Genomic DNA, 16083 nt, shown 5'->3' with positions numbered 1-16083 from the left:
ATTAGCTAATAATGTTTAAGTGTTGGTAGCTTTCTAAAATCAACAGTTTTTAAACTATAAATGTTACCTGTATGATTGATTGTTTCTAACCATGTTTTTATGTTTGTGATGAACTGACCAATATATGTGCTGCTTTTTTGATTGGTTTTAATTAGTCGAATAAAGCTTTTTATGACGATGATGATGATACCAGTCTACTACAGGAAAACTTTTCTCCTGGGCTCTGCAGCAGACCCAGGAGTATTGGAAAATTTAATTATTATCCCTTCTGAAGCAAGATTGTGTTTTGAGGCCAATATCAGCATCTGCGTTACCTTTAGGAAAGACACTGCTATGAGGCCTACAAAACTATTAAGTATTACGTATAGAAATTAAATAAGCTTAACTAAACAATTTCAACACACTTCACCCCACACTTACTTAAGTGTTGCTCGCGTGCTTGTACGACGCAATGAGATGCATTAGATAGCTTTAATTTACTTTGCATTTAAAGTGTCACTGCACTAAACTGTGTTGTATTGAGCGATCAATAGTGCAAACTTTAATAAATGTGGGTCTTCATTCATTATTCTAGTGTCCATCATGTTCCAAATTGTCCCTCATAATGTAGAAATATAAAGCCACAAAACTTACTTTAGATTAAAAGGATCATAGTCAGTCGATGATCTTGAATCTCGAGGAGTCAAGTATAGGAATCCAAGATGACCGTTCTCAGAAATGATTTTAAAAATTTCCAAAGGATCTTGAATGTCTGCTTTTATTAGATCTTCTAGTGATTCAAAAGTAGATGGAGGAGATGGGAGCCGCCTCTCAGAAACTACTCTTCCAACAGTAATCCGTGGTTGCTTGGGAGGAGTAGGGGATGGTATACAAACACGTTCCATCTTTATCTAAAAAGCAAAGTAGAATATCATAGAGATTTATACAAATGCCCTGTTAGATCAATATCACCAGAACGACCCAGGAACTGGTAAATTAAATAGCAGGTTGTAATGGAACTATACAAATCGTGTCCATTTTGTTTTCACATAGAGTGGAAATTCAAGAATTTAGAAACTATAAATTTAACGTAAACCTACTGCACATGTTAATCGTCCCTGATTGGGAAACTTGGTCAGTTTAGCATTATTCAGTATAGAAGCTGCAGTGGATTTGAAGGAAACATATGAGGGAAACAACAGTTGCAAAAGGTTTAAAAAGGTTGCCCCTAAATCTAACAGTCCTACCGCAACCCCTCCCCCCGCCCCCAACTCAAGTGAACTTTTGAGGTGGTTCCTAGTGTAGCCACGGCAGAGCAGAGGCTCTGGGCCTGATCTGGATTGCTACAAATACGTGCACTTCCATGGACACACCGCTCCTTGCAGCTGGCAGAGGAGCACAATGGGATCTGTCGAGACCATTGGCTGAATGTGGTTCACCTTTGTTGTAACAAAACCTCAATCCAAAGGCCATTCCAAAAAATTGTTTTTTGTTTTTTTAAAAATCTCTTTATTGAACAAATAAGCAATCCACTCTTTTGTGTACAAGAATCATGCAAATATATGATAAGCAACAGTTGGAGCACTATCTGGAAAACAAACAGTCATGCAGAGGGATTTAGGACGCTATACATGATACATTGCAATTTTGTAATTTTGCTCTTAACCAAACCATAAGTATAATAATGTAATGTAAACAAAAACAAATAAAAGATCTACAATAAAAAAAGAAAAAAAAACAAATCATATGTGCAAGTTTACGAGAGCGAGAGAGCAGATCAATTAGTACATCAAATGTCCCAAGGATACTACGGTCATTTGACAAGGGCAAACACCATTACATTTTGTATCAGGCCAGGTCGCAGTGAGCACTTACGTGAAAAGAAACATCTTTCTACAGGAATACAGTCACAGTACAGGTCATCTTATAAAACACCCATGCAATCCATGAGTACAACAAACAGCTTGGCCTGTTGTGCAGTGCTAACGTATCTGTCACAATAATAGTGGTGTAATCGGCCACAGTGCAGCCATGCAAGCCAATCTAGCCCACCCCCTCCGGTACAATGGAGTTAATCGATCGAGACTGTTTTTCCTGAGTAAGTTTCGCAATATACATGCGATATGGCCCCCATATGTCCACTGGTCGGGAAGCAGACGGAATCTGATCGGAGTATTCCACACTGTTGACATTGCAGTAGGCCATGCTGCGAAGCCAAGCTTGAGCGCTGGGAGCGCCTCTAGCGCACCAGAGCAATGCTATCTCTCTTTTTGCCAATAGAAAGCCAATGACCGCCAATTTGCGGGAAAGTTCCAAAAATAGTTAAGTATGGAGAAGAAGTTTTTTTACATTTAATATATGGTTCTACGATTAAAGTAGACTCACAACAGATTCACCGGCAGCCTACATCCATTTCTAGCCAATTAGGCTGGCCATGCTTGATTATATTTGGATTTGAATTGCAAATTTCCATCAAATCAGGGATTATGAGGTATTGCCTACACCCGTCAATGATTAAGCTATGCTAAAGTTCATTTTGCACATATTAAGCACCCTTCGATCAAACTGGTCTCCAATCAGCACCCATGAGGATTTAGAACCAGTCATATGGATTAGATAGTCAACTGAGGCACAGGACAGTTTAGCACCCTTGATGGAGCACTACTCGGAGGAATTCTCAGCTAAGGCCAGAAGGGACACAAATAGCTTGAGTCATGGGTGGCCCTATTGGCACAACTCCACGAGGTCACAAGGGTAGGAAGGGTTTCAGTTGAACCCCGAAAGAGTGCCTTCCAGAACGTCCAGCTTGCAGAGAAAGTAAACCCCATGAAAACCAAATTGAAGAAGTGCTTAAGAGTACAATGTTGCAATAAAGGCAGCAAATTATAAATCAAAAGCAAAATTCGATCTCAAAATACTGAATACAGAGGAAAGATATAAGTAAAAATAGGAAAGAGGCAAAAAATAAATTGGCACAACTTTGCGAAAGTTTAAGATCAAAAGACTCCAAGACGTTTTGGTGCCTGATCAATTTCATGTCAGCCCACGAGTCCTTCCCAGCAGTGGTTAATATTGCTCCCGCTAGCTGGGTAAAATACATCGAAAAACTATACATCGATGACAGTCTAACCAGACCTAAGTCAGTTTTGTCTTACCTTGGTTGAAGGGACTCCAACATTCAAGTATTAATCAAATCGGTCGAGAAGCCTATCAGCCTCATGCAGCCCACAGGAGCTCTGGGCTTGCACGGTCTGCTGGCCTTAGTTTTTAAACTGGCCCCCAACAAATGAGCAAAAACACAGATTCTATTTTTCCACTCATGCATCATAAGTAGCTCCACACCTGACAGTTGGATGGGCTCTTGGTTAGTCCCAATCCACAAAAGGGTAGCCTTTAAACCACCTGAGAACTTCAGGCTGATTGCACTTCTTGATGTAGAGGGCAAATGCTACACAAGAATTTTAAAACAAGAGTTGGAAAAATGGGCCAGGGATTGCCATCTAATTCCCTCCATTCAAATAGACTTTCAGAGGGGATGGAACATAAAGGACAACCTCATGTGTTTAACGCACACGTTGATGAAACCGTGGTGAAAAAACCCAAACTATTATACCCTGCATTCATTGACTTTACCACCGCCTTTGGCATCATGCCATGAGAAAACCTCTGGGCCAAACTAAATAAATGGGTAATTTCTTCATCTCTGCTCAATGCCATATTTACACTGTATTCCGGCATTTGAGTCAAAATCAAAGTCAGTACAAGTTGCGCAACATCTGGTAAAAACGACACCAACAAAGGGTGAAAGCAAATGTGTATGTTGTCCCCCTTATGATTTAACTTGTACCTGACTGACCTAAAAGGCCATCTATTGGCTTACAAAGATTTCTTGACATACCGGCTAATTACTGCGAGTTGAACAACTTGTCCATCAATCTAACCAAGACAAAGGTCATGATTGTCAGTCGCAAATTAATAAGCAAGCTTTTGCAATGCAATAGGTCTCGCATTTGCGAGAGTTTGTGCTATTGGCATTGTAAATAACAATGCCTTTCATTTATGTGTTTTTAAAACTTGCAAGCGGTGCATAAACACGCCCATTGTACTTATAGTTGTTGCTCACAAGAAGGAAGGCTGGCAGTAACAGCGCCTCTTTTAATGCCAGCCTTGCTTCTCGTAAGCAAGGACTATAAAATGAATGAATAAATAAAAAAAATAGTACTATAAGCACAAAGTGCACGTTTACGCACAGCTTGCAGGTTTTAAAAACACATAAATAAAAGGCATTGTCATTTACAATGCAATAGCTCACACTGTCGCAAATGCAAGACCTATTGCATTGCAAATGCTTTTATTACTGAGGATGGACTGTGAGAATAACGGAACGACATTGAAGAGACAATCAGCCGCTGCAAAAAGGTGTCATCTGCTGAGAGCAAGGAGGCAACTGCAATACACAAAGTGCATCAGTATTTGACCATATCAATGGAGAGCTGATGTAGTGTCAGGAGTTTGCACGGGCAGACAGACTTTCCAAGAGAGAGATGTGCACAACGCTGGGTCCTCTGCAGAGTCCATGCATTTGTACCTTGGTCACCGATGACAGCTCGGTGTAGACTGATTATGTGCTCCCTCATTGCATAATGTAAAAAAGCATTACAATGCGATAGGTCTCGCACTGACATTTTTTTGTGCTGTTAGCATTGTACATTTTTTTTAATCCTTTGTGAAGTATTAATCAAATGGTGTAATGCCAAATGGCAATTGCTCACTTTGTTGTTATTGTCTAATCTATTGCATTGCATTTGTACTAGTGGGAGTTTTCTATTGTAAATGGTACTGGCTTTTAGTATTTAATTGTTTATTTATCATTTTAATTGAAACCAATGGGGATGATGGACGGAGTGTTGAACAATACAAGCACTCACCACAGTCAACTGATCTGGGTTTAATCCATCATCATTCTTTAGCTCACTCCGCCACCCCAGTTCAGACATGGCTATATGTAAATCAGTCTGACCCTGTGCCTCATGGGAACAGTTCAGCCCGAACTGCCAAGCCATGTCTTCCTTGGACCGGAAACAAGCATCCTGGGACCGGTTTCTGTCTAATCAGCCGTCATCAGCCAGGCTACCTTGAATCCAGTGGCAAAGTGAGCAAGGGACCCACGTCTGGGCATACCCTGCCAACCTAGGGTCAAGTCAAGTCAAATAATTTGTATAGCGCGCCAAATACCCAGAGGGTCTCAAGGCGCTTGGAGAGGGTGGGTAATTACTTGTCGAATATCCAGGTTTTAAGTTGCTTTCTGAATGCTAGGTGGTTCTGAGTTAGGCGAAGGTGAGTGGGAAGTGTGTTCCAGGTTTTAGTCGCTAGGTAGGAGAAGGATCTTCCCCCCATGGTGGTTTTGTTGATGCGAGGTACAGCAGCAAGGGCTTGGTTGGAAGAGCGAAGTTGGCGGGAGGGGGTATAGAAGGAGAGTCGTGTGTTGAGGCATTCTGGTCCAAGTTCGTAAAGTGCTTTGTGTGCGTGGGTTAGGAGGCGGAATGTTATCCTCTCATTGATGGGGAGCCAGTGGAGGTCTTTCAGGTGACCAGAAATGTGGTCTTTACGCGGGATGTCAAGTATGAGTCTGGCTGATGCGTTCTGGATGGGTTGGAGTTTTTTCTGAAGTTTTGCGGTGGAACCGGCGTGAAGGGTGTTTCCGTAGTCCAGGCGGCTTGTAACCAGTGCGTGGGTGACCGTTTTTAGGTTTCGCTGGGGGACGGAGCTGTAAGCTCCGCCTCCAGAGAAATCTGTAGTTTCTAGTATGAGTGCCTTGAACACGCCCCTCTGTCTCATTGGCTAGCTCCATAAATGGAGGCTAGCCATTGGAACAGAGAGGCGTCCGTCATGGCTGGACCAGATTCGGGGGCGTTCCCGAGAATCTTTGGCTTTTGGCTACGTCATGATACGTCAGCCAAAAGCCGGGAACGCCCCCGAATCTGGTCCGGCCGGGCCGTGCTTGCTGCTGTCCTGCCTTACTCTGTGTCCCTCCTCCCGCCGTCCCCCCTCCCCCCTCCCCCCTCCTCGCTGTCCTGTGCACGTTTCCCGCCGGCCGTCTGTGTCCCCTTCCCCTCCCACAGAAGCAAAACAACCCTTGTGTCCCATTGTCTTTGCAGCATTCCCTCCCCTCCCACATCAGATCCCCGCCTCCCGAGCCGCAGCTGATCCCCGCTCTCCCCGCCTCCCTCTCCCCTCCCACAGCAGATTCCCGCCTCCCTCTCCCCTCCCACAGCAGATCCCCGCCTCCCTCTCCCCTCCCACAGCAGATCCCCGCCTCCCGAGACGCAGCCGGTCCCGATGCCGTTGTAACACGGCCTCCGCTCTCCCCCTCCCCTCCCACAGCAGATCCCCGCCTCCCGAGCCGAGCCACAGCTGATCCCGATGTTTCGGAAGATAGAAATTACATCCCGTAAAATGTGTGCAAGCGGAAGAAGTCCAGGTGAGTGCCCGTTCCTGCTTCCCGCTGTCTGTGTGCCGGTCCCGCCCCCCCCCTCTTCCCGCTGTCCGTGTGTGGTTCCCGCCCCCCCCCCTCCCGTTGTCCGTGTGCGGTTCCCGCCCCTATGTGATCGTGGGATAACCAATCCATCTTGTGACTACAGACTGCCTATGCATTATTTACAAAATAATTGGGAAACAGTGTCAGCAGAAGTTTTAATCTGTAAACACGGGATACTTCCATTGGTTTGGCAAGGTGAGTGTGCTTTTTGCACTAGTAAAAGTGATTGAGCTCCAGCGATTGGGCTCTGTGTAAGTCATGAAACCAACACAGACCTACCGCACCATTCCAGAGGAACTAAGTGAGAACCTTGCCATGATAATTGGTAATCCGGATTTTGTACCAGTAAATGGTGCAAATGGTCTCGGTTTCACTACACAATATCACACACATATTTTCTGCGAGTGAATGGGATTAAAACTGAATTATTTGAGGGAATGCAGTTGCTCATCTTGCCTCCCCCCCCCCACCCCCTCCCCGTGTGTCCGTTCCGCCCCCCGCCCCGTGTGAAAGGGATTTGTTTCTGGAGCTCGGCTAGGGTCCATTCGCGCCCCCCTCCCGCGTAATGAAGTTAGTAACATATGATTTGTGTTGTGCGCACAACTGTTTATTTCACACATCGCTCCCCGCGCTAAAGTGTTGCTGGTTTCTTAGCGACACTTTTTTTGTTATTTGGTTTAGAATAATGCCAGCGGTGTAACTCCCACGCACGTTTATCGATTTTATCATGATATTTGACATTTCTTTCCTCTGAATTGTTAATTGTGTTGTGTACTTTCTGTGCTGCTGTATGCGGACGTTTGGCCGGACAAACAGCACACTTGCCGTGTCTGTGTTGTCCTTATGCCTCTTGTGCGGCACGCGCTGATGCCCTTGCAACTTTGAATGAGAGAGCATCTCTGGCACTTAACAGTAGGAAACGGGAAGTATGGTACAGGACGTGGCGTTGTGGCCCGAGCTATCGCCGCGGGAGCCAGGATCGAATTAGAGGGGGAGGGGGGGGGGGGGGTGACCTTGTGTTATGTAACTTATGCTCTCCGATACCTGCGGGTCGAGCTCGCGCTATGTGCCTTCTCTGCTGCATACCATCGCTGAACACTCGTTGCCCTCTCTGCCATTTCTGTTCACAAACTGCCCCCGTTCATACACTGCCTCTCTTCTGGGCCCCATCTGAAGACTTAATGCTGTCTCCACTCGCAACCACTTCTGCTCACACACTGCCCTCACAGCTCCCTGTCCCTTCTCCTCACACACTACCCCTTCTCCTGTGCTCCTTTTTGTCTCTGATCAATCACTGCCCTCGCAGCTTCTTGACCCTTTAGTTCACACACTGCCCTGCCCCTCGCTTCCTTAGCTCCAGGCTATATTTCAAAAACATTAAAAGCAGCATGGCATTTAGATGTGGGAAAAGTATTTTCCATTCATAAATATCACACCATTATTCAGCTAGGGTGACAGATTTTCCAATGTTGTGAATATTAGTTATAGCCTAGGTTTGGATAATTTTAGCATGATCTTCCTACCCCCCACAAATAGACGAATACTTGCAAACATGTAGGCTTGTATATTTTTAGATTTCTTCAGCATGTGGGCTTGCACACAGTGCATTAACACAGGGTTACTCTAGTGAGATACAGGTGACTTTCTTGGGTGAATGGAAGACGCTTGTCTCTAACAGAGGCGTAGGTGAAGCGCTTTTCCCTGGGGAACCATATTCTTTCTATGGAAAAAGAACAATTGTTACATTTACAATTTCACATGATATTGAGTTGTGCAGGTTTGAGCTTTAAAGAAATCTATGATGGATTTTATGGAGCGATTTACGGAATTTGTGGTGGGAGAAATAATCCACTAATTTGCCATATGGGTGAAAGCTGACCATTTTTCAAATCACTGACATGCAAAGCAAAATTACGGTATAAAAAATGCATAAATTGACTGCAAGTAAACCTTGAGAAGCAGGCAGAATTCAGGTGTTTTGGGCAGCTCATGTATTTTATTGTGGGTCTTCCTGGCAGCAGGATCATGGAGACTCACGCAAACAGCACATCTTTTACAAACTGCCCACAGAATAGGCACTTGTTTGCAGTCTCAGACCTTAATTTGTACCTATGGCAGGCATACAAATATCAGCACGGTGTGATCCGGAAAAAATGTCTGGCCTTAACCACTTTTCCTATTCTTTGTATAGTGTCAATAAATATTGCTGTGCTCCTGCCCTTGCTGTTCATGCTTTGCCTGTTACTGAAGCTCGTTGAAACATTTTCAGTATACTAAAGTCAAATGCCTGATGGGAATGAAATAATGTACTCCAGTGAAACTGATGGACAAGGTTTTAATTTAGTATTACATGTGGCTCAAGCAGTAACCAAATTGGTAATGGAGTGGACCATTTTGTAACATTTAAAAACAGAGCAACACAGTGATTGTATGGCACAGGTGACTACTTAAGGTATTGATTGCTGTACTTTTCAGTCCACATTTACAATGTTAAAAACACAAGTTCCGCAATACGAAATGCTGCTACATGAACAGCCAGCACTGCCTGAAGGCAGGGAATCTCACAATAGGCCATGTGATAACTTTGTTAAAAGTATTAAAAACAAGTTTCAGTTTGTGACTTTAGGCCTTTATTCTTGAAAGCAATCAATTATCGAAGTGGGAAACAGGCATAGATTAAAATTCTAGTGTAAGTCTTGATAAAACATTACTTCCTAATGCACTGAGACCCTCTTGGGTTCTGACTAATGTTATATAGCGCATCCTGCAACTCCCACCGCTCATGTACTTACGCTGCAGAGAAGCAGCAACTGACCGACTCCGAGCAGAATACAGCAATCATGTATGAAGTTTCGTTCCTTAGCAGTTCCCAAGCCTTTAATGTGCTTTCAACTGCTGCAAAGTGGAGCTAATCAGCTGAAATATTGATTGGGCCCCACAGAAGTTGGCGCCCATGTTCAGGGCATGCACACATTTATCTTTACACATGACCAGGTGACTCCGGGCCTTTATTGTGGTTACTTGAATGGGTGTATTTCTATGCAGTTCTTGTTTTGGGCTGCTGTATAACCACCATGTGTTTCTGTTCTGTATACTGCTGGAGTATGCTGTTCTGTTTGCGAGGGTTTACCTTCTCTGAGTGAGTTCTGATGTACATACTGTAGTTCTTCATACAGACTTCATCTTTGTAAACCGCTTGAACCCACTCTTATGTTTTAGCATTTGCGCTTTTGGCATAGCAAGCTGTTTGGTATACCTTATTTGCTGTTTTGTCGTTGATTTCTCCCTGCTCTGTGTCACTTTTTTCTTCTTTACACAGCAGACTGCTAAATGTCATCGTACGACGACATTGTAGATCTTGTGTGAATGGTAATAGATTTTACTGCATATTTGTGGCTTGGTGAGCACCAAGCTTCGGTGCTATGAGCATAAAAAAAATCATTACTAGAACACCATGGTTTGTAGTAGTATGAGTGGAGGAAGTGTTTGCGTTCATGCTTTTGTACATGTATGCACACGTTAGTGACGCCATGAGTTGTTGTGGTGCCAGGGTATGTACCTGTGGAGTTACATGTTCAGTCTGGGCATCCACTTTTTTGTTTTGACGTAGCAATTATATTTATTCCCCATGTTTACATGCTTTTTACTAAACTCATTTTCCTGAAAGCCTGTCTGTGAACACCCTCAATAAGACAGTGGTAGTACTCTTCGGAAAGGACTCTCCACTCTGTCCCCAGCCTGCTTATCTGAACTTGAACCCATCCCGTGCTTCTAGGCCAGGAACCTGGGAATCATTGTAGTCAACAAACCAATGTCCAGTCACCTGATTACCTCTTCCTACTTCCACAAGACTTCCCTCAACACCCGTATCCAAATCTTCAGATGCTTTCCTTCTACACCCAGGCACCCAACCAGATTACCATCCAGGCGCTCAACAGCAATCTAGTCTAAAGAAACACGCTGTATGTCAGATTCTCCACCCAGCTGACCAAACTGCTCCAGATCATTCAGAATGCAGCAGCCAGGCTCACTCAACCACACTCCACTCGCCTCAATGACCTCAGCTGGCTTTCCATGCACACTAGTGCACTGTTCAAATTACACACACATATAAAGCACTGCATAATCTAGACTCCTCTTACCTGAATAGCCACAGCAGCTTCCACACCGCCTCTAGACACATCTGCTCAGACAACCTTCTACTTGTTGCTGTCTCGCATCCGACGAGCTAGAATCGGCGGTCCACCCTTCTGGTACCTGGCTCCTAAAGCCTGGAACAAACTCCCACCTTCATATTAGGGCTGCTAGCTCAGTCCTTGAATTCAGGAAGAAACTGAAAACATGAATCTTCACGTAGGCCCTGTTAGACCTGGCACCATTGGCCTGGGTCTTCCTTCCATTTTTGTTGTTGCCCCATGTATTTTTGCTGGTATTAGATGCTTTGGGCACTGTGCCACTGCCATATGGAAGCACCACTTTCCAACCCAGTCCAAAGCTTGCTATCTGATCTTGAGGCATTTCATTTAGTCCAACTGGTTGAATCCCCGACTCACATTGGCGGACACCTGCTGGATCCTTTTCTGACTAACATCTCCTCTAACATCAAAGTGCTTCTGCCCAAGCCTATGGCCTGGACTGATCACCACTTGATAGAAATCCATATTGCCGTTGACATCCCCTTAGCCAACAACAACTTGCCTAAGACTCTTAAGCGTCCTTGGAGAAACCTGAACTTAGAGCACTTTCACCATCTGCTGCTGCAGCACCATCCTCAACCTCCTGAGGAAGTTTCCCGGGGCTATGACGACTTTTGCAAGTGGCTAGAGCACTCTTTGGATACCCTCATACCAGCTAGGTGGAGCAAAGCTAAATCTGGTTCCCCCAGTCCTTGGTATAATGAGTCCCTTAGGGCACTAAAGGCATCTTGTAAAAAAGCAGAACGTGCCTGGCGCAGAAACTATGATACTGATCTTAAAGCAACCTATAGATCTTGCATCAGGATGTATCATAAGGCCATATGTTCAGCCAGGGCTGCTTTTTACTCACAAGAAATAAAAAGCAGCACGAATCCAACTAAAACCATTTTTAGGGTATGTAAGGATCTCACTAACAAAAGAACCGCCTCCACGTTCACTGCTTCTATGACGCATTGTGAAGATCTGGCCACATTTTTCGTCGAAAAAGTGGAGGCCATATATAGGTCGTTCACCACGCCTTTTGTCAGTGAAATTACCAGCTCTCCTCCGGTCTCTAAACCCTTATTAGTCATTCCAGGTCCCACCCAAGAGGAGTTCCTAAATCTGACGGTTAAAGTTAAATCAGGCTCTCCGGAGGACCCGATGAGACCCATGCAATTTCGTGAGTTCGCATACTGCTGTTTTCCGGCGATGCAGAACTTAATAAATCTTTCCTTTAGAACTGGTAGTGTTCCCACTGCTTGGAAGCGGGCCACTATTTTACCAATCCTAAAAAAAACGTCTCTTGACCCCTCCAAATCTGAGCACTACCGTCCTATTTCCCTCCTTCCTTGGATGGCTAAAATAGCTGAAGCTCACGCCAATAAGATCTTATCCCTCCACCTGCAAGAAGCAAACATACTGGATAACTCCCAGAATGGGTTTCGAGCCGGTCATAGTACCGAGACTGCTCTCTTGGCGGTGGTGGAACACATCAGGTATATACTTGACCAAGGTCAGACGGCGGCACTGATCCTACTGGATCTAAGTGCCGCGTTTGACACGGTCTCCCACCACATCCTTCTATACCGCCTCGCTGAGGCTGGAGTCGGAGAACAGGCGCTTGAATGGTTTCGATCATTTCTTATGGGTCGAACCTTCGAAGTTTCTACTCCTCCCTACATCTCCGCCCCTCGCCCCATTCTGCAGGGAGTGCCACAGGGCTCGGCCCTCAGCCCCACCCTTTTTAACTTGTATGTTGCTCCGCTGGCGCAGGTAGCTGCTAGCTTTGGGCTTACAATAGTGTCATACGCCGATGACACACAATTGGCGGTGTCACTCAATGGCGATTCTAATATGAACGCCCCTACCTTTCAGGCAGCCCTCAAAGCGGTCGCCGGCTGGATGGCGAACAATCGCCTACAACTCAATGCCACCAAGACGGAGGTTATTCTCTTCGGTAGAGACAGCGAGCTCTGGGGAGACCAATGGTGGCCTCCTGAATTGGGTCCTGTTCCTACTCCTGTAACCGAAGTCAGAAACTTGGGCGTCTGGCTCGACAATCAATTGTCTTTTATTCCCCACACTAAACGTGTTGCAGGAACCTGCTTCGGCGCTCTACAAAGCCTACGGCCTATTTTTAAATTCTTTGACGCGGACACCAGGCAGATCATAGTCCAAGCTCTGGTGTTGACCAGATTGGACTATGCCAGTTCTCTGTTGCTGGGTATCAACCAAGCTGAGCTTGCCCGTCTTCAGCGGGTACAAAATTCGGCGGCTAGGATGCTGGTCGGCCTCCCCAAATTTGTTTCAGCTCGTAGCACTATCCGCGACCTTCACTGGCTCTCAGTAGGCCAAAGAATTAAGTTCAAGGCTTTGTGCCTCACTTTTAAAATTCTTAATTTGGCCTCCCCCCCCATTCTCTCCCAGACCATCCTCCACTATGTCCCTGCTAGAGCTCTTCGGTCTGCAGGGTCTAATTTGGCCATTGTTCCTCGTTTTAAAAAGTCCAGAATGGGTGGACGCTCTTTCTCGGTGATGGCGGCTTCACTATGGAACTCTTTGCCTGCTTCACTTCGTTCCATCCATGACTTGTTGCAGTTCAGGAAACAATTAAAAACCCACTTATTTTCTGCTGTATAGCACTGTGCTTTGGTCATTACTGTTGTGTTATGTCTTCCATCTCCAAAAGCGCCGGGACGCCTCTTGGCTGCGGCATCTGCGCGCTATACAAAAGTTAATAACATAACATAACATAACATAACATAACATATTCAGTGCCACAGTGAAAGTGCTCCCTATTGTAAGTTGATGTACTAATCGGTGGTTCCATGTTTGGCTATTTGGTTTACTTGTAAGACCCCAGTCTAGTGCGCTTAGTGCCCAGGGTGTGTAAATCCAAATGCTGCTGGTGGGCTTGCAGCACTGGTTGTGCCACCCACGGAGGCAGCCTTGTAAAATGTGTCTGAGGTCTGCCATTGCAGAGCCTTCGTGCAGGCTGGTACTGTCATGCTGACTGGGCAAGTGCACCCACTTGCCAGTCCCTAAACCTTCCCTTTTCTTCATATCAGTCACCCATATGGTAGGCCCAAGGGCAGGGTGTATTGTAAGTATAAGGTAGGACAAGCCCTGATGTGTGTGGCTCTGTGTGTGTGGCTCTGTGTGTGTGGCTCTGTGTGTGTGGCTCTGTATGTGTGGCTCTGTGTGTGTGGCTCTGTGTGTGTATGGCTCTGTGTGTGTGTGTGGCTCGGTGTGTGTGTGTGGCTCGGTGTGTGTGTGTGTGTGGCTCTGGGTGTGTGTGTGGCTCTGGGTGTGTGTGGCTCTGGGTGTGTGTGTGTGTGGCTCTGGGTGTGTGTGTTTGTGGCTCTGGGTGTGTGTGTTTGTGGCTCTGGGTGTGTGTGTGCGGCTCTGGGTGTGTGTGTGTGTGTGGCTCTGGGTGTGTGTGTGTGTGTGGCTCTGGGTGGGTGTGTGTGTGTGTGGCCCTGGGTATGTGTGGCTCTCTGTGTGTGTGTGTGTGTGTGTGTGTGTGTGTGTGTGTGTGTGTGTGTGTGTGTGTGGCTCTGGGTGTGGCTCGGTGTGTGTGTGTGGCTCTGGGTGTGGCTCGGTGTGTGTGTGGCTCTGGGTGTGTGTGGCTCTGGGTGTGTGTGTGTGTGGCTCTGGGTGTGTGAGTGTGTGGCTCTGGGTGTGTGTGTGTGTGTGTGGCTCTGGGTGTGTGTGTGTGGCTCTGGGTGTGTGGGTGTGTGTGTGTGTGTGTGTGGCTCTGGGTGTGTGTGTGTGTGTGGCTCTGGGTGTGTGGCCCTGGGTATGTGTGGCTCTGTGTGTGTGTGTGTGTGTGTGTGTGTGTGTGTGTGTGTGGCTGGCTCTGGGTGTGTGTGTGTGTGTGTGTGGTAGTAATGGCTGTCTGCTGAGCTCGTCAGTAGGGTACAATAGGTCTCACATTTGCGACAGATTAAGCTAATGTAAATGACAATGCCACTAATTTATCTGTTTTCAAAACCAACACATAAATACAAAATTTGTCATTTACAATGCCAATAGCTCTAACTTTTCCAAAGGCGAAACCATTGCATTGTAAATGCTTGTTCTAGTTTCGGTGGGGATCCAGCGAAATGTTTTTTTGAGCATGCGAAGAATGTTGAAGCAAGATGATGAGACGGCGTTGACTTGTCTGGTCATCGAGAGTGAGGAGTCCAGGATGACTCCCAGGTTCCGTGCGTGGTCCGTCGGGATGGGTGCTTTCCCAAGGGCCTCTGGCCACCAAGAATCGTCCCAGGTAGAGGGGGAGGTACCTAAGATAAGGACTTCTGTTTTGTCTGAATTCAGTTTCAGACGGCTGTGCTTCATCCACTCGGCTACTTCTTTCATTCCTTCATGTAGATTGGTTTTGGCGGTGTTAGGGTCTTTGGTGAGTGAGAGGATCAGTTGGGTGTCATCAGCGTAGGAGATGATGTTGAGGTTGTGTTGGCGAGCGATGGCCGCAAGGGGGCTCATGTATACGTTGAAGAGGGTGGGGCTGAGTGAAGATCCTTGTGGCACGCCACAAATGACTTCAGTGGCCTCTGACTTGAATGGTGGGAGGCAGACTCTCTGAGTTCTTCCTGTAAGGAACGAGGTGATCCAATCCAGTGCTTTTCCTTGGATACCGAGGTTTCTGAGGCGTTGTAATAGGGTGCTATGACAGACTGTGTCGAAGGCTGCGGAGAGGTCGAGGAGGATGAGGGGGACTGTGTCTCCATTGTCCAGTAGAGTTCGAATGTCGTCTGTTGCTGCGATGAGTGCGGTCTCAGTGCTGTGTTTGGTTCGGAAGCCGGGCTGTGAGGAGTCGAGGGATTTGTTGGTTTCGAGGAAGGCGGCGAGCTGGTTGTTGACAGCTTTCTCGATGACTTTGGCCGGGAATGATAGGAGCGAGATGGGGCGGTCGTTTTTGAGTTCGGTGGGGTCTGCTGTGGGTTTTTTCAGAAGGGCGCTGAGTTCGGCGTGTTTCCAGCTTTCCGGGAAGGTGGCGGAGTTGAGGGAGCAGTGTGGTGCTATGATGGAATCTGCTTTGTTGAAGATGTGGTGAGGGCATGGGTCTGTGGGGGATCCTGAATTGATGGAATTCATCAGGCGGATGGTGTCCTCGGTGGAGATTGGGTTCCAGTCGTTAAGGATGTTCAAGGGGAGTGAAGGTACGGCAGAAGGTTGGGTGGGTTGGTCTCCGGGTTGGTTGTTGAAGCTGTTGTGGATGTCTGCGATTTTGTGTTAGAAAAACGAACTTAGGGAGTCGCAAAGGGTTTGAGAGGGAGTGATGTCGTTGGAGTTGGCAGTGGGGTTGGTAAACTCTTTGACGATGTTGAATAATTCCTTGCTGTTGTGGGCGTTGTTGTCTAGTCGGTCTTTAAATGCGGCTTT

The 16083-nt window shown here is 46.3% G+C and overlaps 1 protein-coding gene across 1 annotated transcript in view; it reads right to left on the bottom strand.

The window, feature by feature from the left end:
* DNAH6 (dynein axonemal heavy chain 6) overlaps nucleotides 1-16083 on the bottom strand; it is a 2460712-nt gene that overhangs the window by 2316952 nt on the left and 127677 nt on the right. The window contains exon 4 of the mRNA XM_086961829.1: nucleotides 634-890. Within this exon, the coding sequence (XP_086817955.1) occupies nucleotides 634-890 (257 nt within the window). The remainder of the gene's footprint in view (nucleotides 1-633; nucleotides 891-16083) is intronic.

The sequence above is a fragment of the Lissotriton vulgaris genome, chromosome 3_1 (assembly GCF_964263255.1).
Source record: "Lissotriton vulgaris chromosome 3_1, aLisVul1.2, whole genome shotgun sequence".
NCBI classification, from domain to species: domain Eukaryota; kingdom Metazoa; phylum Chordata; class Amphibia; order Caudata; family Salamandridae; genus Lissotriton; species Lissotriton vulgaris.
This window is presented reverse-complemented; position numbering and strand designations above follow the sequence as displayed.